Here is a 27483-nt window from a genome sequence, read left to right as displayed (position 1 = left end):
TTTCATTAGTCATACAACCAGTTCAGCCAGGTCCACACTCCAGTCAGTTGGTGTTAGTTCATCTCCAACAGTTAAAAGACAAAAATCTAGAGAATGGAAGTGTTGAGAGATGGAGTTTATTGTTCAAACTAACTACATTGACTGAGACATATATGCTCTAGTTAAATATAATGCCTCTTTCTTAGTATATACTGTATGAATAATATTTATATTTTCAATATGTGAACTTTGCTCTGACTGAGAATCAGTTTGACCAGTCACACTGCATATTTCATAATAAAGGTGTGTCTACTGTTACAAGCTCAATGTTCATTTCCTGGTTTGTTGACTCATGTCGGTCCCCTTAAACATCCAGTTCGTTGTTTAGTTTGCACCATGAAATAGACTTCTACATTCCCTTTGATCCAGACCTGAATCAGACCTGCACTAATGCTCACTTCACTTCCTGTTGGTGTTTTATGCTTTATTCTAACTGGCTTTTGTATGTTCTAGTTGGACATGATCTCACTGTGTAACTGCTGACATCTCTGCTGCTGAAAAAAAAGAAAAAGACACAAAGATATGTTGTACAGTATATGGTGGAAAGTAAGTAAATAGAATATATATAAAAAACCTCCCTTCTCACCCCACGCAGGTGGTCTCATCCACTTTCCAAGCTCGGGTCCTCTACCAGAGGCCAGGAAGCTTGAGGGTTCTGCGCAGTATCCTTGCTGTTCCTAGGACTGCACTTTTCTGGACTGAGATGTCGGATTCGAACCGGAATCTCTCTCTCTCTCGCACCACTGTGGCCTTCACCTTCCAAGCCTTCTCCAGTTCTTCGCTGAGCCCTTGGTATTTCTCTAGTTTCTCATGTTCCTTTTTCCTGATGTTGCCATCGCTTGGTATTGCCACATCCACCACTACGGCTTTCCTCTGCTCTTTGTCCACCATCACAATGTCTGGTTGGTTCGCCATTACCATTCTGTCAGTCTGGATCTGGAAGTCCCACAGGATCTTGGCTCGCTCGTTCTCTACCACCTTGGGAGGTGTTTCCCACTTTGATCTTGGGGTTTCCAGTCCATACTCCGCGCAGATGTTCCTGTATACTATGCCAGCCACTTGGTTATGGCGTTCCATGTATGCTTTCCCTGCCAGCATCTTACACCCTGCAGTTATGTGCTGGACCGTCTCAGGGGCCTCTTTGCACAGTCTACACCTTGGGTCTTGTCTGGTGTGGTAGATCTGGGCCTCTATGGCTCTGGTGCTCAGGGCCTGCTCCTGTGCAGCCAGGATGAGTGCCTCTGTGCTGTCCTTCAGCCCAGCCCTTTCAAGCCATTGGTAGGATTTGTTGAGATCAGCCACTTCAGTTATGTTCCGGTGGTACATCCCATGCAAGGGCTTGTCCTCCCATGATGGTCCCTCTTCCAGCATCTCATCCTCTGTTCTCCACTGCCTGAGACATTCACTCAGCACGTCATCTGTCGGGGCCTTATCCTTGATGTACTTATGGATCTTGGATGTTTCATCCCGGATAGTGGCTCTCACGCTCACTAGTCCTCTGCCTCCTTCCTTGCGGCTGGCGTACAGTCTCAGGGTGCTGGATTTGGGGTGGAACCCTCCATGCATGGTGAGGAGCTTTCGTGTCTTAACATCTGTGGTCTGTATCTCTTCCTTTGGCCACCTTATTATTCCAGCAGGGTATCTGATCACTGGCAGAGCGTAGCTGTTTATTGCCCGGGATTTGTTCTTGCCATTGAGCTGGCTTCTCAGGACTTTCCTTAATCATTGGAGATATTTGGCTGTTGCCGCATTCCTTGTTGCCTGTTCAAGGTTGCCGTTTGCCTGTGGTATTCCAAGGTACTTGTAATTGTCCTCAATGTCTGCTATTGTTCCTTCTGGGAGTGAGACCCCTTCTGTGTGGATTACCTTGCCTCTCTTTGTCACCATCCTCCCACATTTCTCGAACCCGAATGACATCCCAATGTCCGAGCTGTAGATTCTGGTGGTGTGGATCAGCGAGTCGATGTCTCGCTCACTCTTGGCGTACAGCTTGATGTCATCCATGTAGAGGAGGTGACTTATGGTGGCCCTGTTCCGGAGTCGGTATCCATAGCCAGTCTTGTTTATTATTTGGCTGAGGGGGTTCAGACCTATGCAGAACAGCAGTGGGGACAGTGCATCTCCTTGGTATATGCCACATTTGATGGATACTTGGGCAAGTGGCTTCCCATTGGCTTCAACCTCCAACCTCCAACCTCATCGAGTTTGCAATGAAGGCCCTTAGAGTTCTGTTGATGTTGTACAGGTCCAAGCATTCAGTGATCCATGTGTGTGGCATTGAGTCATAGGCTTTCTTGTAGTCGATCCAGGCTGTGCACAGGTTGGTGTGTCGCACTCTGCAGTCTTGGGCGACTGTTCTGTCAACCAGGAGTTGGTGTTTGGCTCTTCTGGTATCCTTACCAATGCCCTTCTGTGCTTCGCTCATGTATTGACCCATGTGCCCACTTATCTTAGCTGCGATGATGCCTGACATGAGCTTCCATGTTGTGGAGAGACAGGTTATTGGCCGGTAGTTGGATGGGACTGTACCCTTTGAGGGATCCTTCATTATCAGGATTGTTCCTCCTTCGGTTAGCCATTCAGGGTGAGTCCCATCCCTTAGCAGCTGGTTCATTTGTGCTGCCAGGCGCTCATGGATTGCAGTGAGCTTCTTTAGCCAGTAGGCGTGGATCATGTCAGGGCCAGGTGCTGTCCAGTTTTTCATACCTGAGTCTCTTTGTTGGATGTCCGCCACTGTGATAGTCACTGGATTCTGTTCAGGGAGGTTGCTGTGGTCTTCCCTCAGATCCACCAGCCACTGTGCATCACTGTTGTGTGATGCCTCCCTCTCCAATATACCTTTCCAGTACTGTTCAGTTTCCAGCCTTGGTGGGTCTGCTCTGCTGTTATTACCCTGCCATTGAGAGTACACTTTCGCAGGTTGTGTTGCGAACAGCCGGTTTATTCGTCTGGCTTCGTTGTCTCTGGTGTATCTCTTTAGGCGGCTGGCCAAGGCTTGTAGCCTTTGCTTGGCAGTTTCGAGTGCTTCAGGTATGGTCATCTGGCTGTACCTCTTGGGCATCGGTCTTTTCATTGCACCTCTCTGGGCCTCTGTCATTTGGCTCACTTCCCTCCGAGCTGCCTTGATTTTTGCCTCCAACCTTCGTTTCCATGGTGGGTATTGTTTCTCATGGCTGTCATGGTTGCTCTTATAGCCAAGCACCTCTAGGATCACTGATGCTGAAGCGTATATCAGCTCATTGGTTTCTGTGATTGTTGTGGTAGGGAGGACCTGAGCTTAGAAAGTGGATGAGACCACCCGCGGAGGGTGAGAATAGAGTGTGTGTGTGTGTGTGTGTGTGTATATATATATATATATATATATATATATATATATATATATATATATATATAATGTCCCTGTGATGGACTGGCGACACACACTCACACACTATAGAAATCATAGTTGTCATATTATGGTTGAATGACCATTGGATTATGTGTTTATTTTGAAAAGACAAATTAACATTGATGGGGCATCGTTCATTTATCGATCAATTGTTGTTTGATGTGTGAATGATCAGCAGATTGTGACAACTTACAGTATGACTCAGGGTATTTTTGGAGTTAAAATGTTTGAATTCACAACACAGTCAATTTTGTCTTCATGCCTCCATCTAGTAACTGATTGACTGCATCCAGCTGACACTGATATGAACCAGAGGAGAAGAGACATTCAGTAGGAGTTGGTGATATTGTTACAGGACTAATGAAGAAAGGATTTTTTCTCGATTTGCAGATGAATAATTTGTGTTTCTTCTCCACATAAAGGTAGAAATTGTGTGTGAGCTGATGTGGATGTGAATTCAGCCGCATGGATCAGTTTGAGGATAGAGAAAAGACAGCACCTCTCCCTAAAGCCGGAACAGAGCAACACAGGTGAGATGACTGAGATCATGTGACTGATTCTGTCTCCAAGTCACAGACACCGTTTTATATTTCTTCCTCACATATTTACTATTATTGATTGGAATTTTTATTTCTGTTAGGTCCCATCGGAGACAAAAATCTGCTAAACATGGACCTTTACCTTTAATGACACACACCTGGTGTGTAAAGTACAACGACTCTATGGATTTTGGCATACATTTTAAAGACCAACCGGTGTCACACCCAGAGTAAGTTGTTGTCGGTTTGAATCATGTTGAATACGCTCATGTAAGATTTGTATGATGATAAACAGTTATAATATTTACATTTTTTTATTTTTCTGAAGTGTGTGAGTACATTTTGTTTGAAGTGTTAATCATCATTATCAAAGTCAAACTTTATTGACAGACTCAAGGTCCACGTAAGCAATAAAACAACAAAGAAGACAGGGGTTATATACACACTCTATTCTCACCCTCCGCGGGTGGTCTTATTCACTTACCAAGCTCGGCTCCTCTACCAGAGGCCAGGGAGCTTGAGGGTTCTGCGCAGTATCCTTGCTGTTCCTAGGACTGCACTTTTCTGGACTGAGATTTCGGATGTTTTTCCAAGCATCTGTTGTATCCACTCCTCCAGTTTCGGGGTCACTGCCCCCAGTGCTCCGATCACCACAGGCACCACTGTGGCCTTCACCTTCCAAGCCTTCTCCAGTTCTTCTCTGAGCCCTTGGTATTTCTCTAGTTTCTCATGTTCCTTTTTCCTGGCTCTGGTGCTCAGGGCCTGCTCCTGTGCAGCCAGGATGAGTGCCTCTGTGCTGTCCTTCAGCCCGGCCCTTTCAAGCCATTGGTAGGATTTGTTGAGATCAGCCACTTCAGTTATGTTCCGGTGGTACATCCCGTGTAAGGGCTTGTCCTCCCATGATGGTCCCTCTTCCAGCATCTCATCCTCTGTTCTCCACTGGCTGAGACATTCACTCAACACGTCATCTGTCGGGGCCTTATCCTTGATGTACTTATGGATCTTGGATGTTTCATCCCGGATAGTGGCTCTCACACTCACTAGTCCTCAGCCTCGTTCCTTGCGGCTAGCGAACAGTCTCAGTGCTGGATTTGGGGTGGAACCCTCCATGCATGGTGAGGAGCTTTCGTGTCTTAACATCTGTGGTCTTTATCTCTTTCTTTGGCCACCTTATTATTCCCGCAGGGTATCTGATCACTGGCAGGGCGTAGCTGTTTATTGCCCGGGATTTGTTCTTGCCATTGAGCTGGCTTCTCAGGACTTTCCTTAATCATTGGAGATATTTGGCTGTTGCCGCATTCCTTGTTGCCTGTTCAAGGTTCTCGTTCGCCTGTGGTATTCCAAGGTACTTGTAATTGTCCTCAATGTCTGCTATTGTTCCTTCTGGGAGTGAGATCCCTTCTGTGTGGATTACCTTGCCTCTCTTTGTCACCATCCTCCCACATTTCTCGAGCCCGAATGACAATGTCTGAGCTGTAGATCCTTGTGGTGTGGATCAGCGAGTCGATGTCTCGCTCATTCTTCACTCGTGCCCGAATGACATCTCAATGTCAATTAGGAGTTGGTGTTTAGCTCCTGTGGTATCCTTACCAATGCCCTTCTGTGCTTCGCTCATGTATTGACCCATGTGCCCACTTATCTTCGATGATGCCTGACATGAGCTTCCATGTTGTGGAGAGACAGGTTATTGGCCGGTACAGTAGTTGGATGGGACTGTACCCTTTGAGGGATCCTTCATTATCAGGATCGTTCGCCCTTTGGTTAGCCATTCAGGGTGGGTCCCATCCCTTAGAAGCTGGTTCATTTGTGCTGCCCGGCGCTCATGGATTGCAGTGAGCTTCTTTAGCCAGTAGACGTGGATCATGTCAGGGCCGGGTGCTGTCCAGTTTTTCATACCTGAGACTCTTTATTGGATGTCTGCCACTGTGATAGTCACTGGATATTTGGGGCTCACCAAGAGCAGACAGGGATGAAGGACCCAAACGCACAGCTCGGGAGACAAACTTAGAATGAGCCAGGTTTATTTGGCATAAAGACGGCAGGCAAAACAAGAATCGGGCAGGCAATTGTCAGAACCAGAAACTCAGGGTTCATGCAACAGTACAGGCAAGGACAAGGCAAGCAGAGTCAAAAAACAGGCACAGGTCAAAACCGTCGACTTACTTTGAGTTGGCTGGGAGACAGACAAACCGGGTGCTCGACAAAGACTAACTGACAGAGAACAAAGGGATGTGCAGGTGCTTAAATGCAGGGAGGTGATTACTGATGGAACACAGCTGGTGATCACATAACGCGCCACAAAGGTAAACTAAGCATGACAGGACAGAACCTTAAGTGCATGAAAATAAAACAGGAAGTAAACACATGACTAAGTGAACCAAACTGAAGCACACAGGAACCAAGACCGGGAACACAAGAATAAAACAGGAAATGAACATGACAAACCAGAAAACACAGAAACAGCCCAGGTTCATGACAGATTCTGTTCAGGGAGGTTGCTGTGGTCTTCCCTCAGATCCACCAGCCACTGTGCATCGCTGTTGTGTGATGCCTCCCTCTCCCATATACCCTTCCAGTACTGTTCAGCTTCCAGCCTCTGTAGGTCTGCTCTGGTGTTATTACCCTGCCATTGAGAGTACACTTTCGCAGGTTGTGTTGCGAACAGCCGGTTTATTTGTCTGACTTCGTTGTCTCTGGTGTATCTCTTTAGGCGGCTGGCCAAGGCTTGTAGCCTTTGCTTGGCAGTTTCAAGTGCTTCAGGTATGGGCATCTGGCTGTAGCTCTTGGGCATTGGTCTTTTCATTGCACCTCTCTGGGCCTCTGTCATTTGGCTCACTTCCCTCCGAGCTGCCTTGATTTTTGCCTCCAACCTTCGTTTCCATGGTGGGTATTGTTTCTCATGGCTCCCATGGTTGCTCTTATAGCCAAGCACCTCTAGGATCACTGATGCTGAAGCGTATATCAGCTCATTGGTTTCTGCGATTGTTGTGGTATGGATCGCTCTCAATGCTGCATTCACATCTTCCATGAGACTGTCTGATGGTACTTCACTTAGTCGTTGTAGTTGGCTTCGGGGTTGTCTGTTCAATCTCGCCATGATCTTATCTTTCAGGTCAGTCGCTGCCTCACTCAGCGTATCTGTGCTCATTGGGGCTTTGTACCCAATTTCCGGTTGGGGAGATGGTGAAACCTCCCCTCTGACCTGGCGTCCTGGCTCCCCCTTGCCGTAGCATTTGTGTTGTACCTCATCAATCTCAAGTTGTGATAGCAGTTGCCATTTGTGGATGTTGGAACACTGAGCTACTAGTTGCTTCGCCGTCAGCCTTGAATGTGGGTTTCTCCGTTCCCATTCACCGCACATTCTTTGCATGTAACCCCTCTGACTAGGGTTTCTTGAGTAGTAGCATTCCAACAGAGCCTTGTTCTCGCACCTCAGCCATCTCTTTCTTGTTCCAGTAGCCCACTTCTCGCCAAGGTGCTCTGGTTCCCCAGCGCCTGACGCAGACCTTGTTAGACCGGACGACGTCTGTGCCAGTATCTCATGTGGTTCATTGTCTCTCATCATGTGAGGTAGGCGGTAGCTTGAAGGGTCTTGCTCAAGGACCCACACTGGATGCCTATTCACTTATTCGCCCTAGAGACTGATTTTAACAGGGTCTAAACAGATGACATTTTCTAACCAACATGTTATCTAGAGCATATAACTCACGACACTGCCTTTCCATATTATTGTCGTCTGCCAGCTGATCAGTAAGTAGGTGCCCCAGATATTTAATTTTGCTACAGACCTGCAATGATTTCCCAGACAGATAGAACTCAAGAAAACTTTCCTGAACAAAGAATCTTTGTCTTCCTTTGTCCTAAATATCATCACCAATCATCACTTCTTAGCATTATATACAACATCATATTTTCAACTCATACTCATATATATGCACTGCTCCATAATTCCTCATTATCAGCTCTCATTGCTTTTTCGTTTTTACAGATGTACCGGACCTAATATTTGTAGCAGCATTTATATCACTGACCACATACAGTACACACTAGTGAAGTGATTAGCTAATATACAGTAAAAGCATTAATAAAAGCAAGCCTATTCATATACATATCTTTGAGCACCTACAGGGAGTATAAAAGTCTAGATTGATGAATTCCTTGTTCTTAGTTCTCAGCTGTAGTGCAACACACCAATCTTCTGAAGTGTGCAGGTCGATCTCTCCCAGTGCTGGTCCGAACTTCGGTCTTTGCATGCCTTTCTTCACCACATAACTCCGTGTTGGGGATTCCGGTGCTACAGCCTCACTCAAACACCCCCTGTCATTCATCATGGACTCCACCCACCTCCTCCATCCCTGGCACCAAAAGGATTGGTTGTGTACACAATCCTAGCACCACCGTGGTACCAGATGCTCTCCAATCATTAGTAGAGATGCCATGGCTGTCGCAGGCTGCTACCTCGGCTTCCCCCTCATGGGAAACCACCGATATACATTCACGACCCACCATTGCTTCACCCAGGGTGGCCGTTCCGCTTGACCTATTTCTGCCATTAGGTAGAAGATGCCATTCCACTGTGGCAACTCGTACAATAGCAGTAGTAATATCGCAAAAATCATCAGACATCAGCCTGACAATTTACTGCATGTCTCAATGTACATTCTTCACTGTACATATACTCCATCTTCCCCAGTAAACTGGTGGTAGTTCATCCAAATAATGCAAAACAAAGCGAGGAATATTCTCTCCAAGCTCATTTCACACTTTTAGGCAGTCAAAGGCTATCTTTTTGATTGCCTTTAAAGGTAACAAAACACTTGATTTTGATCGTCAGGAAGTAGAGAAGCTCATTCCTCAACAACTTTCCCATCCACAGTCTTATAGATTACCGGTTTTGAACAAGGTAAACTCTGACCCAAGCTCTGCTGCCATGTTGAATTTAACATTAATGTGATAATAGAGACGTTTGTTCACTTTTCCAGCAAAAACTCTGATCATTGTTTTAAGTTGTTTTTCTATTACATCCCATCAGAAAATATGTAATGAATCTATCATACTCCACATCAAACATCACAGAGCAGAGCTCAGAGGTTCCCAGTGCTCAGTCTGTCCAGCAGCACCAAACACACCTGGACTCCATATTTATGGTCTGTACAACTACTACTGTTGATCTGTTGTGTTCACAATATTCTCATGCTGCACTTTTTAGACCAGTGGATTGTCAGTGTGTCCAACATGGATTTGAAGTTTGGCTCCATGGTTTTAGTTGGAATATGTCATTCATATAGTTTCTGTTCTAGTTGCTGGAGGAAAACATTGTCACATTTGTGAAGAAGGAGCTGAAGAAGATCCATCAGGTTCTGAGTCCAGATTACCAAGAATGCTTAGAGAGTCAGAGGGAGGATGAGGAGGGGTTGGATGGTGAGAATGAAGAGCAGAGGAGGAGCAGCAGAGACGCATTTCTGAAGATCACAGTGAACTTTCTGAGGAGGATGAAGCAGGAGGAGATGGCTGACTTTCTGCAAAGCAGTAAGAGGATTTATCGACATTTAACATCCCAGATACAATCACACATTTACTGATGTGTCAGAAACTTTTCTCTAATTTTAACACATAACATATTGATTACATTTATTTATTCAGGAACTGATGCTGTAGTTTGTCAGCATCAACTCAAATCTCAGCTGAAGCAGAAGTTCCAGTGTGTCTTTGAAGGCATCGCTAAAGCAGGAAACCCAGTCCCTCTGAACCAGATCTACACAGAGCTCTACATCACAGAGGGAGAGACTGGAGAGGTCAACAATCAACATGAGGTCAGACAAATTGAGTCAGCCTCCAGGAAACGAGCTGTCAGAGCAGACAAAACCATCAGACATGAAGACATGTTTAAAGGCTCAGCTGGAAGAGATGGAGCCATCAGAACAGTAATGACAAAGGGAGTGGCTGGCATTGGGAAAAAACTCCTAACACAGAAGTTCACTCTGGACTGGGCTGAAGACAAAGCCAACCAGGACATACACTTCATATTTCCATTCACCTTCAGAGAGCTGAATGTGCTGAAAGAGCAAAGGTTCAGCTTTGTGGAACTTGTTCATTACTTCTTCATTGAAACCAAAGCAGCAGGAATCTCCCGCTTTGACCAGTTCCAGCTTGTTTTCATCTTGGACGGTCTGGATGAGTGTCGACTTCCTCTGGACTTCAACAACACTAAAACCCTGACTGATGTCACAGAGTCCACCTCAGTGGATGTGCTGCTGACAAACCTGATCAGGGGGAACCTGCTTCCCTCTGCTCACCTCTGGATCACCACACGACCTGCAGCAGCCAATCAGATCCCTCCTCGTTTTGTTGCTATGGTGACAGAGGTCAGAGGGTTCACTGACCCACAGAAGGACGAGTACTTCAGGAAGAGGTTCACAGATGAGCAGCAGGCCACAACAATCATCTCCCACATCAAGACGTCACGAAGCCTCTACATCATGTGTCACATCCCAGTCTTCTGCTGGATCACTGCTACGGCTCTGGAGCATGTGTTGAAAACCAGAGAGGGAGGAGAGCTGCCCAAGACCCTGACTGAGATGTACATCCACTTCCTGGTGGTTCAGACCAAAGTGAAGAACATCAAGTATGATGGTGGAGCTGAGATAGATCCACACTGGAGTCCAGAGAGCAAGAAGATGATTGAGTCTCTGGGAAAACTGGCTTTTGAGCAGCTGCAGAAAGGAAACCTGATCTTCTATGAGTCAGACCTGACAGAGTGTGGCATCGATATCACAGCAGCCTCAGTTTACTCAGGAGTGTTCACACAGATCTTTAAGGAGGAGAGAGGACTGTATCAGGACAAGGTGTTCTGCTTCATCCATCTGAGTGTTCAGGAGTTTCTGGCTGCTCTTTATGTCCATCTGACCTTCATCAACTCTGGAGTCAATCTGCTGTCACAACAATCAACATCCTGGTGGTTTAAATGGATTGAAAACCAATCAACATTGTTCTATCAAAGTGCTGTGGACGAGGCCTTACAGAGTCCAAATGGACACTTGGACTTGCTCCTCCGTTTTCTCTTGGGACTTTCACAGGAATCTAATAAGACTCTTCTACATGACCTAATAAGAAAAACAGAAAGCAGCTCCTTGACCAATCATGAAACAGTTCAGTACATCAGGAAGAAGATCTCAGAGTCTCCCTCTGCAGAGAAAAGCATCAACCTGTTCCACTGTCTGAATGAAATGAATGATTGCTCTCTAGTCGAGGAGATGCAACAGTACCTAAGATCAGGACATCTCCCCACAGATGAACTGTCTCCTGCACATTGGTCTGCGCTGGTCTTTATCTTACTGTCATCAGACGAAGACATTGATGTGTTTGATTTAAAGAAATATACTGCATCAGAGGAGGCTCTACTAAATTTGCTGCCAGTGGTTAAAGTTTCCAACAAAGCTCTGTATGTACTATATAGATGTTTGATGTGTTCTTTAGTAAACAATAGTCTATTGTTGTTTACACATGGGAGATAACAAAGTGAAATTTGTTTTCTATTTAGATTGAGTTTGTGTAACCTGTCAGAGAGAAGCTGTGAAGCTCTGTCCTCAGTTGTCATTTCTCAGCCCTCTGGTCTGACAGAACTGGACCTGAGTAACAACAACCTGCAGGATTCAGGAGTGGAGAAACTGTCTGTCGGACTAAAGAGCCCTCATTGTAAACTGAAGAGTCTCAGGTCAGAACATTTCAGAATTGTTTGATTTGATAAATGTAGGAAATTAAAGGGGGTTATTATAGAGAAGTGTTTTTTTTACAATACATGAGACCTTGTTATCTGACTAATGTCACGGCTTAGCAGGAGCGAACAGGAGTGAAGGACCCAAATGCAAAGCTCGGGAGACAGGACTCAAAACAAACAGGGTTTAATAGAATAAACCAAACAACAGACAAAAACGTGGTCAAGCAGGCAATAGTCAAAACCAGTAATACACACTCAGCAGAGGTACAGGCAGGGACAAGGAAAAAGCACGGTCAACAGACAGGCATGAGTCAAAAAAACAAATTTACTGAGATCGCTGGAAGGCTGACAAACAGGGTAACTGACTAATTAATGACTAATGGAGTGCCGGTGGTAAAATCATGACAGGCTGAACAGGCTGGAACTAAGCAGAACAGAACTAAACCGGAAGTGATACCAAAATAAAACAGGAAGTGTGATACATGACTAGGTAAGTAAACAAGAACTAAGGTAGACGGGAAACAAGACAGGAAATACCAAAATAAAACCGGAAACTAAGCACAACACAAGATCAAAAAGCTGGATCTATGACAACTAATTTATGTAGTTTTTGTATTTAGAGTCAAGATTAAAGGAATCAAAATCTAACCCTGAAAATCTGAAACATTTAAAAAATAGCAGAAAGCGGCCTACACACTTAAAGCATAGATTAATGTATCTATAATAATTGGGGGTTGTTTAAACGAAGATGAATATTTGCAGAAGAAGCTGAAGCGGTTGAATTTCAAATTGAGGAAATTTGAAAAAGATTTGCTAATACTGAAGAAATGCTGAAAATGAAGGAAGTGTGTAAAGGTTAGCCGAATCTATTTTTGTTGAAATATAGCAGAAAGTTTCAAAATAGCCAAATAGTTTTGAGTTGGAGCATTAGAGGAAGCATGTGCAGGTAATTGCTAAACAGTAAAATAGTCTCATCAAAAGTAAAAAAAAAGTGCTAAATTTAAAACTGTCTCATTAACTACTCATAATAAACCAGTTGAAAGCAGAACCAATCCAAAAATCTGGATTCGTTTATTTTGAAAGCATACAGAAGTACTACCTACTCATAATTACCCATTCAAAAGCAAAAACAATGCTATTAAAACTAAAATTGGACTTGGTGCTTTTATTTTAAAACGATTTAGAGGACGTGTTTGTGTGAGTGAAAATGATTGCTTTGCAGCATTTACTGTGATTAACACTGTGTCCATTGACGTCTCATCAGACTCGATAAATGTGAACTCACAGAGAAAAGCTGTGAAGCTCTGTCCTCAGTTCTCAGCTCTGAGTCCTCTAGTCTGATTGAACTGGACCTGAGTAACAACGACCTGCAGGATTCAGGAGTGGAGCTACTTTCTGATGGACTAAAGAGTCGTCATTGTGAACTGGAGACTCTCAGGTCAGGTGAAATTAATGTTTGATTGAATAATCGTAGAAAATTAGAAGAGCTTTATTATCGAGTATTTTAACATGCAAGTATTTTTACAGTTTAAGATCATTATCTTTTTCTGACTAACTTATGTAGTTCTTGTACTTTAGAGTCAACAGCAAAGGGGATGAAAATGTAACTCAAATATAAACTTCTTTTCTCATCAGAATGAGTAACTGTGGCCTCACAGGCAAAAGTTGTCAAACTCAAATCTTAGTTCTCAGCTCTCAGTCCTCTAGTCTAAGAGAACTGGACATGAGTAACAACGACCTGCAGGATTCAGGAGTAAAGCTACTGTGTGATGGACTGAAGAGTCCACACTGTAAACTGGAGACTCTCAGGTTAGAATTCACAATTTATCTTCCATCTAGCTTTTTCTCATTGAGACTTTATTACTCTTTCTGTTGATTATGTCTAATATATTTAATTAATACTATAATAATACTATTTTTTATATTTAACCCAACCCACTTGATTGTAAATTTTAATCTTACTCAATTTCACTTAACCTGTTCTTCCTATATTAAACAATTCATAATGGCTAATTTTCCAATTTCCATTTTCTTTTTTCAATGTAATCCAATGTATAATGAGCAAATAACAATACTTACAGTACATGACATATTTAATTCATGTTTTTTTTATCTGTGTTACTCAGAAAAACCTTTACTTATTCAGTTAACCAGTTTAGTATGGGCCCCATGCCTGTTTTCAGGCGTCTTCTGGAAGAATGGTATACTGTATCTACATTCAAATAAATTTATTTCTGCAACCACAAAGTCTAGTTGAATGCATCATACTATGGGAGACACTTATGGTGTGCTGTGATGAGGTGTAAAGATCAATGTAAGTGTTACTAATGTAATGTTTATTAGTCATAAAAAATGAAATCTTTCAGTTCTGTCTGAAAAAAATGCACTTTCAGGATGAATATCTCTGAGGCCTCAGCAACTTCTAGCCTCTATATATTCATAGCACAATTAGTGAACATTATAACTCATCAAAAAGATGGTTGTGCTGAAGTGAAGCAGGACAGGGTTATAACAATTCTTATGGAAACAGTCAGATGAGGTTATGAGATGACTACAATAGTGTGGATGTGCAATGCCTGCTTTTATAGAAGCAAAAAATAGCAATAGAATTGGTTGATATGTTTAGTCAGAAGGGTGGGGGGGGGGGGGCTTTGTAACATTTTTCCAAAAATATAATTTACTTGAAGACAAACAATGTTTTTTTTTTTTCGACTACACTTTCCACCGCCATGCAGAGAGATGTTGGAAAACCTCAGGTTGTTTGTAAACCAGCCACGATGGAGGCTGACATTGTGACAAATCAACAACATAGTGAGGCTGCTCCACAGGGTATCAATATAAAGTTACTGTAAAAAGCAGGCTTTCTGTAAGTACAGCGGCAAGTTTGCCTCCCTGAAGGTTCTGATGATGGAGGTGAAGCCACTCAATTGTGGCTGCACTCGTTGTCCAGCCTCCCTCCTAGTCACCATGGACAAGGACACGGTACAACTACAGTGGCTCCAAATTCATCCCAGACTGCTTGTCTCCTTGTCCTTCCTTGTTCTTCTCCTCCTCCTTCTCCTCCTCTATGACCTCTTCAACTTATTCTTTATGTTACGAATGTTCATGATAGTTATTCAGTGATTAGATAAGAGTCATGCAGTAGGTTTCAGTGTTTAAAAAAGCTTTTTGAAAAAAAGCATGCAAAAGTGAGTTGACTTGAAAAGTAAAAATACTAGTGTTACCAAGTCCTTTCTTTTTATACACATTTATACTGTAGTAAAACAGTATTAATTAAACTGATTGTTTAAGTAAAAAATATTTCATGAACTTAGATCAAAAGGGCAAAATCACTGTTGTGTTGAAATATACAGTATGTCATGTTATCACATCCTACACTGACCTGTTCTCCAGCTGCACCATAAGTAGTACAATCCTAAACCTGCGTGTATTAGAGCCATGTGATGTCCATGTCTGCATGTGCTGCTCTGACTCTCTCTTCCTTTCAGGGTGGAACCTGGTCGAGTCCAATGGTTAAGACCAGGTCTGAGGAAGTGTAAGTGTGTTTTTAATGAGGTTGATGAAAACAAAGCAGCAGCATTTAACCATCTTCAAACTGTCATGAGTCGTCATCAAACTGATGATAGATCAATAACTGCAGCTGGATTGTGTCTTGTTCTCTCCATCAGATTTCTGTCAACTCACCATCGACACAAACACAGTGAACAGAGAACTACAACTGTCTGACAACAACAGGAAGGTGACACATGTGAAAGAGGATCAGTCATATCCTGATCATCCAGACAGATTTGACTACTGGCCTCAGCTGCTGTGTAGTGATGGTCTGACTGGTCGCTGTTACTGGGAGGTTGAGTGGAAAGGAAATGTTAAAATATCAGTCAGTTACAGAAGTATAAGAAGAACATATTGCAATGATGACTGTAGATTTGGATACAATGATCAGTCCTGGAGTCTAAACTGCTCTGAGGGTGTTTACACTGTCTGGCATAATAATGAGGCAATACGCATCTCCTCCTCCTCTGTGTCTAACAGAGTATCAGTGTATGTGGACTGTACTGCTGGTTCTCTCTCCTTCTACAGAGTCTCCTCTGATGAACTGATACACCTTCACACCTTCAACACCACATTCACTGAACCTCTTTATCCTGGGTTTGGGTTTAGGTCCTGGTCTTATGATTCGTCAGTGTCTCTATGTGATTTGTAGACTTAGGATAGGATAGGACTAGACAGGATGATCCTGTGTGAGAAATGTTGTCACGGTTGAGGGGAATTGCTTCGCCCACTTATCTTAATCAGTTCTAAATGATCCCTTACAAACTTCTTCCTCTTCCTTTAATGATGGATGCTCTGATTATACCAGCCAGTTGTGTTTGAAGCTGACATTACAACATGTCCGTGAATCCAAATTTCTTCATACTTTTACTGTAGTTCAGCTGACACACAGGGAAATTCTGCTCTTATTACAGCTTTTCTCAATATACAGTATAAAACACTATAATCACGCTTTTACCAGTCATGATGGAATGTCTTCAGGCTGCTCTGTAAATTGTGTTTCTCTTCTTTTATTCTAATAGCATATAATTTTATGTCAGCACAATAAGAGCTTTGTCAAGTTGTTGTCATAACAACCCTTTTCACTTGAAACATTAAAATGTGTCAACATGATCGTTGCAGCCAGTTGGGCTTGTGCATGCATTAAGCTGATTGTCATCATGTTTCTGTGACTGTGACAAGGTGCATTCTGGAGAATTCGTGATTACACATTAATCAAACTAAACTAAAAGAATAAAAATTGTCAAACATTGCATCTTGTAATAATAATGGCCCTTACAAATGAAACAGTGAGTGTATTAACTCATCAAGATTCAAAAATACACCTTCACATAAAATGCAAGTGACTTAGGGATAAAAGGTTGGGAGCCGTCTTTGTGGGTAGTTACACAGGAATAAACTTAAAATTATAATTATAAGAAAATATAAACAATGTACTTACCTGGAAGGGGCCTCGCCACCGTTTGGAGTTCCAGTGCTTCCTCCTGAACTCCTTAATGATCACCCAGTCCCCTGGTTAGATGGTGTGCAGTGGTCCTGTCGCCTGTTTTCACCTGTTAGGAAATCTGAATTGTCGGAAAAAGGTATTTGGGCGGCACAGCTTGTCATCAGGCCCAAACCAGACTCCATGGCTACAGGTGGAACCAGTCGTCTGCCAGAGTCTGCGTTCCTGTGAGGTAGAAAATGTTTAAAGCACAGGGAGAGAGAGGAGGAGAGGGTAGAGACAGTTGGAGAGGGAGCGAGGATCAGGAGAGGGAGGGGTTGTCGGGCAGTGACCTTCGCAGCAGCGTCTGCAGCTGCATGTCAGCAGAAACAAAGTTGTCAATGATGTTGTGAGTCGGACAGTTACAAACAGCATTAGCTGTAGGCAGCAGGACAGCGTCCAGCAAAGCAGCAACCTTATCATGATGTGAGATAGGTTTGCAATCAGACTTCAAAAGCTTCCTATGTTTCCACAGAGCACCAAAGTGTCACAAGCATCTGTGGAGTCTGTGTAGATGGTAACAGACTCTCCTTTTGCTAGTTTACTAGCTTCAGTCAACGCGATCAACTCTGCAGCCTGAGCAGAGTAGTGTCTTAGCAAAGAGCCAGACTTCAAGACGGCCTCTTGATAGTAACGTTCAGCATGTTGAGCAAGGTGGTGTTGTATCTAAGCCATCGGGCTGTAGAAAGATGGGATGTTTTCTATTCCAAAAGAATCAAAGACAGCATGAGGAACCAACAAGGTGACGTCAGTGTAGCCAACAGTGTCACATGATGCCAGCACGGCTCTCTCTGCTGCAGCCACTGCTCATAGACACCGTGGACGTTCAGCATCAGCTGGATAAGGCTTAAAAATAGGCTACAGGACAAAATAACAGAAGTCGTACAACCTGATTTCTCATTCACTGTTTGAGTGAAAGATCGCGTAGGGTCAGATCAGGAAGACCCAAAGTAGGAGTCGACTGAAGAGCAAGCATGAGGTCAGTGAACGTTGTTTAGCCTCAGACGTCCACGTAAGACAAGAAGTGGACGATGAAGACGTCTGCATCAGAACCTGAGTGGGGCCTCAAAGACAGTAAAGTTAGGTATGAAGTTGCTACAATAAGAACAAAGACCTAGAAAAGACATCAGCTGTTTATACGTGCACGGTTTAGGCAGGTTTCAAATTGCTTTAACTCTGTTGGGTGAGATGGATTTGCCATCAGCTGTAATTACAATGACCCAGAAAAGCCTTTGTTCAGACCTTAGTCTGAACAAACTGTAATTTAGACAGGCTCTTTGTGGCCTGTAGCATCCAGTGTTTCAGTAGCTTAGTGGTGTCTGCAGTAACACCATCTATGGCTTTCTTCCAGAGGGTGCTGTTGTTTACATGGTCTGTGGTCAGATTTAGGTGTGATGACCACTGGTTCATCTCTGATCAAACCTACATCATGTCTGTGTGTGAGCCACAGGGAAGCAGGGCTTCCTGTGAGGCTGAGTGTTGGGTCAGAGCGTCCTCTGAAAAATAAAAATAAAAACAAAAGCATGTAATGTGTCATTAGAATGTGGGGGTATCAAGTTCACTGTTTGCCGGCGCATGACAGGCGTAATTAAAAACATTATAAAGTATGCAAAGTAGGTAAATACGTCCCATGGGGTCGGAAGTCGTTCACCAGTCTCCACCCCGTTGACATCTGTTCACAAAAGGATCCACGTCCTGCATCTGTCTCCATCATGTTTTCACAGAGGGACGTGTGGAACTGTAGAATAAACATCAAAAATCTTCTTGTTCGTTAGTAAAAGAAATCGCAAGCGCAGACCTGTGTTCATCCCAAAAGGGGGAGGTTGAGGTCAATTTGTGTGTGTGTGTGTGTGTGTGTGTGTGTGTGTGTGTGTGTGTGTGTGTGTGTGTGTGTGTGTGTGTGTGTGTGTGTGTGTGTGTGTGTGAAATCATAACTCTTCAAACCTCTCATCAGGACCAGAGGACACATGTGCTGTACAGGATAGGTCAGATGCGTCTCTGGAGGTCGTATCACATGGAAACAAGCTGTGATGCAGCCTGTGTGAGGGCCTCAGTTACAGCCCCCCCTCAGCAGCCAATGATAAGAGCACAGCTGAGCTGAAGTTAACACCAACAAAAGAGGGATTATTTAGAATGTCTGTCTGTAACCTGCACTCCATCTGGAGTGGAAATACATCAAATACCTAAACTACACGAGACCTCGTCCTAAAAAATTAATTGGGCATAAGTTTGAAAGCAAAAATGAAGGTTAAGGTGTCTGATGTTGCATAAGACAGTGGACAGTAAGTTTTTCTTTAATAGTCTGGTACGTACAGTAATTATTATTAATTCTCTCTAATAGTCATTAATAGTCTGTTTCAGTCGGTTTCAGTCTTCCTATAGTCTGGTTTTATTTTGTTTTTCTGCAGTCTGGCCAGACAAACCTATATTGTGCACAAATCTTTTTAGAAACATGGAGGATTTTATTACTGAATTTCTTGCAAGTTAAAATAGTTTAAAACCATCAGACTGTAAAGTCATGCAGCAGTTGTCATTTAGCTGTTTGTCATCATTTAAAAATATCTCTGTGGGATTTTTTTGAGCAAAAAGCGAATTTTCATTGCGAGCAGATAAGCATGAACATGAATTTGAGCGTGTATCAGCTGTAAGCGTGTTTCTTCATTGCGTGTGTGGAAATGTGTGTGTGTGTGTGTTTGCGGTACCGTCTTCTGTGTCACGTGAAAAGGAACCATCACCTTCCCCCTTCCCCAACCATCAGTTTGGGGCCTTTCGAAGGGACAGTTGTTCCTCGACAGACCTTTCCTCGGTTGCAGCTCTTTTGGGCCAATCACGTCTGAAGCCTCTCCTGTTGTTTCAACCAGTGTCTGTGTCAGAGCACGTCTTCTCACTCTGCTGTTGCTCTGTCCTTGTTTTCCTTTGCTGATTATCATAAGCAGGTGTCTGTGTCAGACACACATGCTTGTAGTAGCTGGTTCATCTGATGAGCCCAGAACGTGATGGCCGCAGACGTTGTGGGAGTTGGTGAGACCTCCATGCTGTGGTCTGTGTCCTCCAGCTGCTGTGGTGTCAGAGCTTCCACCCCGTTCTGGTTGTTGGCGGATCCAGATCCGGATTTACCCTCATCGCGCTCAGTTCTGCATTAGGATAATGAGCAGAAACAATGAGAGCATTTGCTCTTGACATTATGATACCGTGTGTGTGTGGTGTGTGTGTGGCAGAGTGCAAACAATTCTTCCCCAGAGTTGTTATCTCCTTTTTTTCCCGTTACTCTCATTTTTCTTTTGTTTCTTTTAGGGGTTTAGTTTCAATAGTTTTGCTTTTTTCAAGTCTCATCTTTTGTCTCTATTTTTTTCTTTTAAGGTGCAAATGAATGAATGAAAGAATGCTAACTGATTCTCCTTTTGAACCCATAACCAGTTTCCCAGTCATGGAAACATGAAACTCACTAATAACCATATTTACTCATCATTAATGTAAGGTTGCAGTCTGGTGGTGAAGACTCAGATTGCCCCGAACCCGTCATTCAGAGTTCAGCGGTTTCCTGCCTTAGATTTTTTGTGTGTTCTGGCCGGAACCTTCCCAAAATGCCTTTTTATCGGACGTCTCCGTAAAAAGGGAACCAACCTGATCTGGCAACAGAGCCTTTCTCAAAGTATTTAATCAACGTTAGGCCCCTCTAGGCCTATGGGGTGCCAAATGTAAAAGGAGCACCTATAACTAGTTTTCTCACATTTAACTAAATGACACAACATGTTTTCTCACATTTAGTTAAATGTGCAAAAGTCTAAATGTAAATGTTAAATGTTAAATGTAAATGTTAAATGTTAAATGTAAATGTTAAATGTAAATGTTAAATGTTAAATGTAAATGTTAAATGTAAATGTTAAATGCTAAATGTTAAATGTAAATGTTAAATGTTAAATGTAAATGTTAAATGTAAATGTTAAATGTAAATGTTAAATGTTAAATGTTAAATGTTAAATGTTAAATGTAAATGTTAAATGTTGGCCGAGAGTAAAACTGAATATTCATGAATGGACTTTCTCACAAACAGGCCTCAGTTTGTGAGAGCCAGGGACTGTGTGTCTGACACTCTGACCTGCAGTGTGGGGGCCCCACAGGGGACTGTACTGGCCCCCTTCCTTTTCACCCTCTACACGTCAGACTTCAGACACAACACGGACAGCTGTGTTCTGCAGAAGTTCTCTGATGACTCTGCGATCGTCGGACTGATCACCGATGATGACGATGCAGAGTACAGAGGACTCACTCAGAACTTTGTGGACTGGTGCCAGCGGAACCACCTCCTGATCAATGCAGGGAAAACGAAGGAGATGGTGGTGGATTTCCGCAGACAGCAGCCTGCTGTCATACCACCGATGCACATCCAGGGAAGGGACATTGAGAGAGTGGACTCTTACAAGTACCTGGGAGTGCATCTGAACAATAAACTGGACTGGACTCATAACACGGATGCACTGTACAGGAAGGGTCAGAGCAGACTCTACCTGCTGAGGAGACTGCGGTCTTTTGGAGTGAGGGGGCCACTCCTGAAGACCTTCTATGACTCTGTGGTGGCATCGGCCATCCTGTACGGTGTGGTCTGCTGGGGCAGCAGCATCACAGCGAGGGACAGGAAGAGACTGGACAGGATCATCAGAAAGTCCAGCTCTGTCCTGGGCTGCACTCTGGACACGGTGCAGGAGGTGGGTGAGAGAAGGGTCCTGGCTAAACTGACATCCATCATGGACCAGGTCTCTCACCCACTGGAGGACTCACTGTCTGCTCTGGAGAGCAGCTTCAGTAGCAGACTGATCCACCCTCGCTGTGTGAAGGAGAGATATCGTAGATCCTTCCTACCTGCTGCTGTCAGACTGTACAATCAGAACTGTTGACCACATCCCACCACAGTCACTCACCCACTGCATCAGTGGTTTATATAGCAACCTGCTCTGCACAATATTTGTGTAAATCTGTGAACAATCATGTATATTGTTACCGGTACAAATCTTATACCCATTACTGTGCAATAACCCTGCAATGACCTCATACTCACTCTAACTGTACTGTACTGCTTTGTACTGTGCCAACACAAACTGTTCTGTACCTGTATTCTTGCTCATCTGTACTGCTGTTGTGAGAGGTAATTTCCCCACTGCGGGACTATTAAAGGTTTTCTTATTCTTATTCTTATGAATGGGCAAGTAGACTCCATCCCTACCCTCAAACAGCGCTGGTCTCAGATCAGAGACGCGAACTCAATCACCTCAAACAGTGCGCGCAAACCCCGCCCACATCTGATCTGGAAACTTTTGTTTTTAGCCTGGACGTAACTTCGACTAGCTAGTATAGTTAGCCACATAATTCTCCACCGGCGCCACAGAAATATTCTTTTTAAACCTACTTGACTACTCATTAATGGTGTTTACGACAGAACGGCAGTTTGAAGCGGAGCCTCAGCCCGCACACCTGCCGTTACAGCCCGTTCAATCTCCCCCAACGGGAGGGAGTCGGAGCTGGCGGCCATGATGGCTTCGACTTCAAGCTTCTCTCCAGTATTTTCGTGCACCGATCCAGAGTCAGATGTGGGCGGAGCTATGCGTACTGTTTGACGTGTTTGAGTTCGCGTCTCTGATTTGAGACCAGCGCTGTTTGAGGGTAGGGATGGAGTCTTGCCCATTCATGAATATTCAGTTTTACACTCGGCCAACATTTAACATTTACATTTAACATTTAACATTTACATTTAACATTTAACATTTAACATTTAGATTTAACATTTAACATTTAACATTTACATTTAACATTTAACATTTACATTTAACATTTAACATTTATATTTAACATTTAACATTTAGATTTAACATTTAACATTTACATTTAACATTTAACATTTAGATTTAACATTTAACATTTAGATTTAACATTTAACATTTACATTTATATTTAACATTTACATTTATATTTAACATTTACATTTAGACTTTTGCACATTTAACTAAATATGAGAAAACATGTTGTGTCATTTAGTTAAATGTGAGAAAACTAGTTATAGGTTCTACTTTTACATTTGGCACCCCATATAGGCCTGGGTCCCTCGTATCTTGAAAATACTTTGCTCTGCAAACGCGCTCCATCTTTCAGAAGCCGTCCTTTATACTCAGTCCCCCACATGTTGACCACGCACAGATAAAAAAAAACATGTCTGTACCCTCAGTACTGACGAAAGCTCGGTTCCACGAGCCAACCCTTAGCAACCGACGTCTCACCACCCAGAGCAGACTTTGACCTAATTAAGAATATGTATTATTGGGATTATTATTATTATTATTTTTTCGATCGAATTAATTTTTCTATTCAAATTTAGTGTTTCAACCAAACATAAGATTTCTTCTTTCTTTTTTTTTCAACCAATTGAAATGTTTCAGCTAAATTAAAATAAAAGTTCCAATCTTTTGTTTTTTCCCAATCAAATCAATCACCACAAAGAAATCTCTCTCACCGGGCCGAGCCAAGTTAAAATTTGAGTTTGAATTTGAGCTTGTGGATCTCGTCAGAGGTGAATCGGACGGTTGAGCAGTCCTCCCAGCTCTGAATGTCTGTATACAGTAGGTTTGGAGGCTGAGCGACCCTTGTCCTCAGGACTATCGTAGACGACCTGCAGCGAATCCTGTTCGTAGATGCCAAAATTGTGGTGGAAATTTCCCATAAAGAGGCAGATGAGAGAGTTGTCTTTTGTGAGCTTTATTGAAATAATAAAGAAAATAAAAATAATGGGCAAAGCAAATAAAAAGCATGGATGTTGATCGTGCACATCAACAAACCAAAAACCAGCTGGGGAGATCAGTGCACACACCACGAAGGTGTGATGCAAAGAGCCCACGATCCTCAAGTTGTTTCTGCCTTTTAACCCTTCTGTCCGTGTACGTTGGAACGCCTGTGTAGCCCAATCAGACTGCATGCAAACTGCATCTCATCACACATTCTCACACTTGCATTGCTGATGTCCAACTATCTGTGAGAAAGGAGCACCAAGTCTCAACAGACAGAGACACAACTCCCCGGCCTTGGGTTTGGGAGCTAGAGTTGAGAGTCTATCAGGCAGAGACAACCATTGAACAATGTAGGTGAAATGTCAAATACATACAGTAAGACAAAACATAAGCTATTAATTGCAGAGCATAAGTCATAAATCATATAATAACTGCATAGAATGAGGAAGAAACTATTTTTCCCATAACACTGAACAAAGCCGGTATAATGGTCCATGACCACCAGAATGTATTCACAACCGCCTTTACATTGCTTTAGGTGTAGGAAGTCTATTGGCTTTCTTTTCTTTAAACATTCATAAAGATTCCTGACAAAGTGTTCAATGTCTCTTTGCATTTTTGGCCAATAGAAGCGGTCCCTAATGAGATTTAGCGTCCTTTCTGAGCCCAAGTGACTCATATGTTTGTGCAGTTCATTTAAGACAATGGGGTGGTACACTGCAGAGAGAACCAGTTGTTTTTTGTATTGGGTTTCTCTGTACATAGTCCCATCCTCCTTAATTTAAGCGTGATTGTTGGAAAAATACTGCATTTAATCATTGAAACAATGTTGGAATTTATTTTGCTGATCTGCTCAAGCCTCATTAGCTGTGCTATAGCCTTGAAGTTTTCTCCCTTCTGCTCTGCAAGAAATAGGGAGTACCTTATCTGATGTGCCCAATGCTTGCTTTGTGCAGAGAATATTTCCCACGTTCTGTGTGACTACAGTATGCACCTCCCAGAATGCAATACATACTGTATTATGAGCTGAATCCTTTTCTTCTCTTCAGTGAGAGGAAGTTGCCTTTGTTGTAAACTGCTCACTCCTTGCAAGTAAAATCCTGAAGAAGGTCTCAACTAATTGTGTCTGCTCTATTTAAGATTTACAATGGGAACTAACAATTTCCCTAACAGTGATATGCTTGCGGAGGGTTTGAATACAGCCTACATCATTCTCATCCTGAGCAAAACCTTTACTCTCCTCCCTAAGCATTTTTCTTACTGCAGACTGCTGTTCGTTAGTTAAGTGGTCTAAGGCTACAGGAGGTTCCCATGCCTCGCGAATGACCCTTTCTGGAGATGAGACTTTAACATCTGCATCAGTTTCCGCTTCATTGGCTTTTTGTATTTAAGGTTGTAGTCTGCCAGATATATTGTTTTGACTGTCTCCAAGTGTCACAAGATGACACGTGGACCCAGAGTAATACTATGTGTATAGTGTTAGTGACAGATACGGGAACATTGGACTTGTCCGTGCCTCTCTCTCCCCGGTCTCCTCTCGGTCCTGTACCTCTCCGGCACAGCCTGAGGCGTTCAGGGGAAACGTGTAAAATATAATCCTATTTTGACTAATAATGAACGTTGCAGTACGTGACATGAACAAATCTATTGAACACCCTTAGTGCACGCAGTGTAGTCTCTCACATCTGTTTTGATGAGGTGATAATGAGGACAGCTACAGCTTCCATCTGGTAGAGGACTGCTATGCTCATTCTTCCAAATAGTGATAAGAACAAGTATCACTACATCTCCCTGGTCATCTGTCTACAACTATACCTGTCCTGCTGCAGAAACAAATCTCCAACATAACCAAGTTTACCCCTACCCAGGACATGGACTGTTTACCCTACTTCCATCAAGCATTTCATCTGCAAGGCCCTGCAAAAGCTTCTGTCCTCAAACCCCCAGACTTAATTAATTCAGTAACCTATACATTGCACATTGGAGTGTGAAGGTAACAGTTTGTTCTAGCTTTGGAGTAGTGGTGCATTTTTTTTGGTTGACAATAAAATTGGCTTTAACTATTAACTAAAAAAGAAATCTTAATGGAGTATTGCACACACAAAAACTCATTTCTACTCAAATGGTAAAGGCGTTATTCCACAGGTGGTCTACATCAAACATACAGTGAGTGTTTTAGTGTTTTATCCATCAGGAAACTCTGCCTTCATCTACAACCCACACATGAAGAGATGGCAACTCAGATTCTTCACCCCAGGAATCCTCAGCACCAGCTCACTAGCCTCTGTAGAGTAGATACCTGTAACAACTTCAGATACAGAGACATATTACTGTCAGATTTATCAAGAATGATCAAAAAACACAATTAAAAGCAGTAAAAATACATCAGGTCAATATATAATTTGAACCAATGCTTTTTGTTCCCAGGAAGGTCATGCAGTGATTGCTCTGAATATTAATGCACATTTAAAAAATATATATGTTAGAGCAGCAGCACAAGTAAGACAAAAACAGTGAAATGTGTAAATGTAAAATGTATTTATATTATTTCAGCTATGCTCTCAAACTTATTTATTTGTATAATGTAAGCTAAAGTAATGTTTTCTATTAACAAGAGTTTTCCAGGTAAGTCGTGTTGTGAATATTCAAGCTGCACAGGCCATTTAGCATACGCATTAGCAACCGCTAGTCGCTTTGCAAATTACATAAATCAAATAAATTGAAGTAAATGCGACATTACCAATGAGACACATATTGCATCAGCCGAAATGTGGTGACTTCAACAGTCCCTCTTCAGCTTCAGGGTCAGATTCGGGATCGTATAGACGTATGGTTGTACTACGCTACGAACCAGCTGGCTATTGTCGTCTTCTTCTTTTGTGGAGGATTGCATTCTCAATGTCGTACTACTGCCACCTATTGTATCCTAACCATGTGGTGGTTCGTATCCATGGAGCCAATTTTAAAAAAAAAACAACAAAAAAGGTATGCACTTCCGCACAGAGGTGTGGTGAGCAGCTTCGCTTGCGACACACCCAGAAAACACAGTGTTTACTGATGGGAAGTGAAAACCACACACTGACAGGGGCAGTGTGGACGATCTAAAGGGTTTTATGGAATGAAAATTTACCTTACTGAGACATTCAAGTCCAATATTCTTTAGAGTGAAAAGCTGTATGATCAGGCAGCTTTAAATTTATTTTATCCGAATGCAGACTAAAACGCCCATACTTTAGAGTTCCCAATTCTTTGCCTGCCTCAAGTTAAACCTACGTAACTTCTAGAGGTTAAAAGCCCATGTCATTTTTCCCCAAGAATAAGATAGCACACACAAATCAGTTGATTATGCAAAGCAGTTATTTACAGCAATGTAAGCACAGGTTAATTCTCCACAGCCTCTCTTCGTCTCTCCCACACAGATATTTTTCCCAATGCCCACTTTTTAAAGCTCCATGTTTACGCAAGCAGCGAGTGCCTACTAGCCATCGAAAGTTCATGTTTACAGCAGTTTATTTGTTTTGGTGGCCAACCTGACACTCTGACTGTGCACCCAAGTCCACTTGACATTAGTTGCATCTCAAAAACCACCTAATTTCCCAGTCACTAAGGACAGACATAAGAGGATCAGAATTTACCAGATGATGTCAGATGAATCGTCATCTCATACATTCTGGGAGAGCCTCGACCAGATTTCGAGGGCTGGAGACATAGAGTCTGAGTGGACTATGTTCCCCACCTCCATTGTTAATGCGGTCGTTCAGATCTGTGGATGGAAGGTCTCCGGTGCCTGTCGTGGTAGCAATGCCCGAACCTGGTGGTGGACGACGGAAGAAAGGGATGCCATCAAGCTGAAGAAGGAGTCCTATCAGGTCTGAATGACCTGTGGGATTCCTGGGGCGCTGCAGCCGGGTTTTTGTGGAGGCAAAAATTCTGGCCAAGGAGAAGGTCGGGGAGGCCGGGGAGGAGGACTATCAACGCTCTTTGCTAAGGGC

At 43.0% G+C, this 27483-nt stretch overlaps 1 protein-coding gene across 1 annotated transcript in view; it reads left to right on the top strand.

Annotated features, from left to right (window-relative positions):
* The first annotated feature begins 9008 nt into the window (after positions 1 to 9008).
* LOC129603000 (NACHT, LRR and PYD domains-containing protein 12-like) overlaps positions 9009 to 27483 on the top strand; it is a 53552-nt gene continuing 35077 nt past the window's right edge. Inside the window, exons 1-6 of the mRNA XM_055502247.1 lie at positions 9009 to 9113; positions 9267 to 9495; positions 9610 to 11407; positions 11507 to 11680; positions 12948 to 13121; positions 13319 to 13492. Of these exons, the coding sequence (XP_055358222.1) occupies positions 9009 to 9113; positions 9267 to 9495; positions 9610 to 11407; positions 11507 to 11680; positions 12948 to 13121; positions 13319 to 13492 (2654 nt within the window). The remainder of the gene's footprint in view (positions 9114 to 9266; positions 9496 to 9609; positions 11408 to 11506; positions 11681 to 12947; positions 13122 to 13318; positions 13493 to 27483) is intronic.

Source organism: Betta splendens, chromosome 2, assembly GCF_900634795.4.
Source record: "Betta splendens chromosome 2, fBetSpl5.4, whole genome shotgun sequence".
In the NCBI taxonomy this organism is placed as follows: Eukaryota; Metazoa; Chordata; class Actinopteri; order Anabantiformes; family Osphronemidae; genus Betta; species Betta splendens.
The sequence above is the reverse complement of the archived record's forward strand: the minus strand, read 5'-3'. Positions and strand labels throughout refer to the sequence as shown.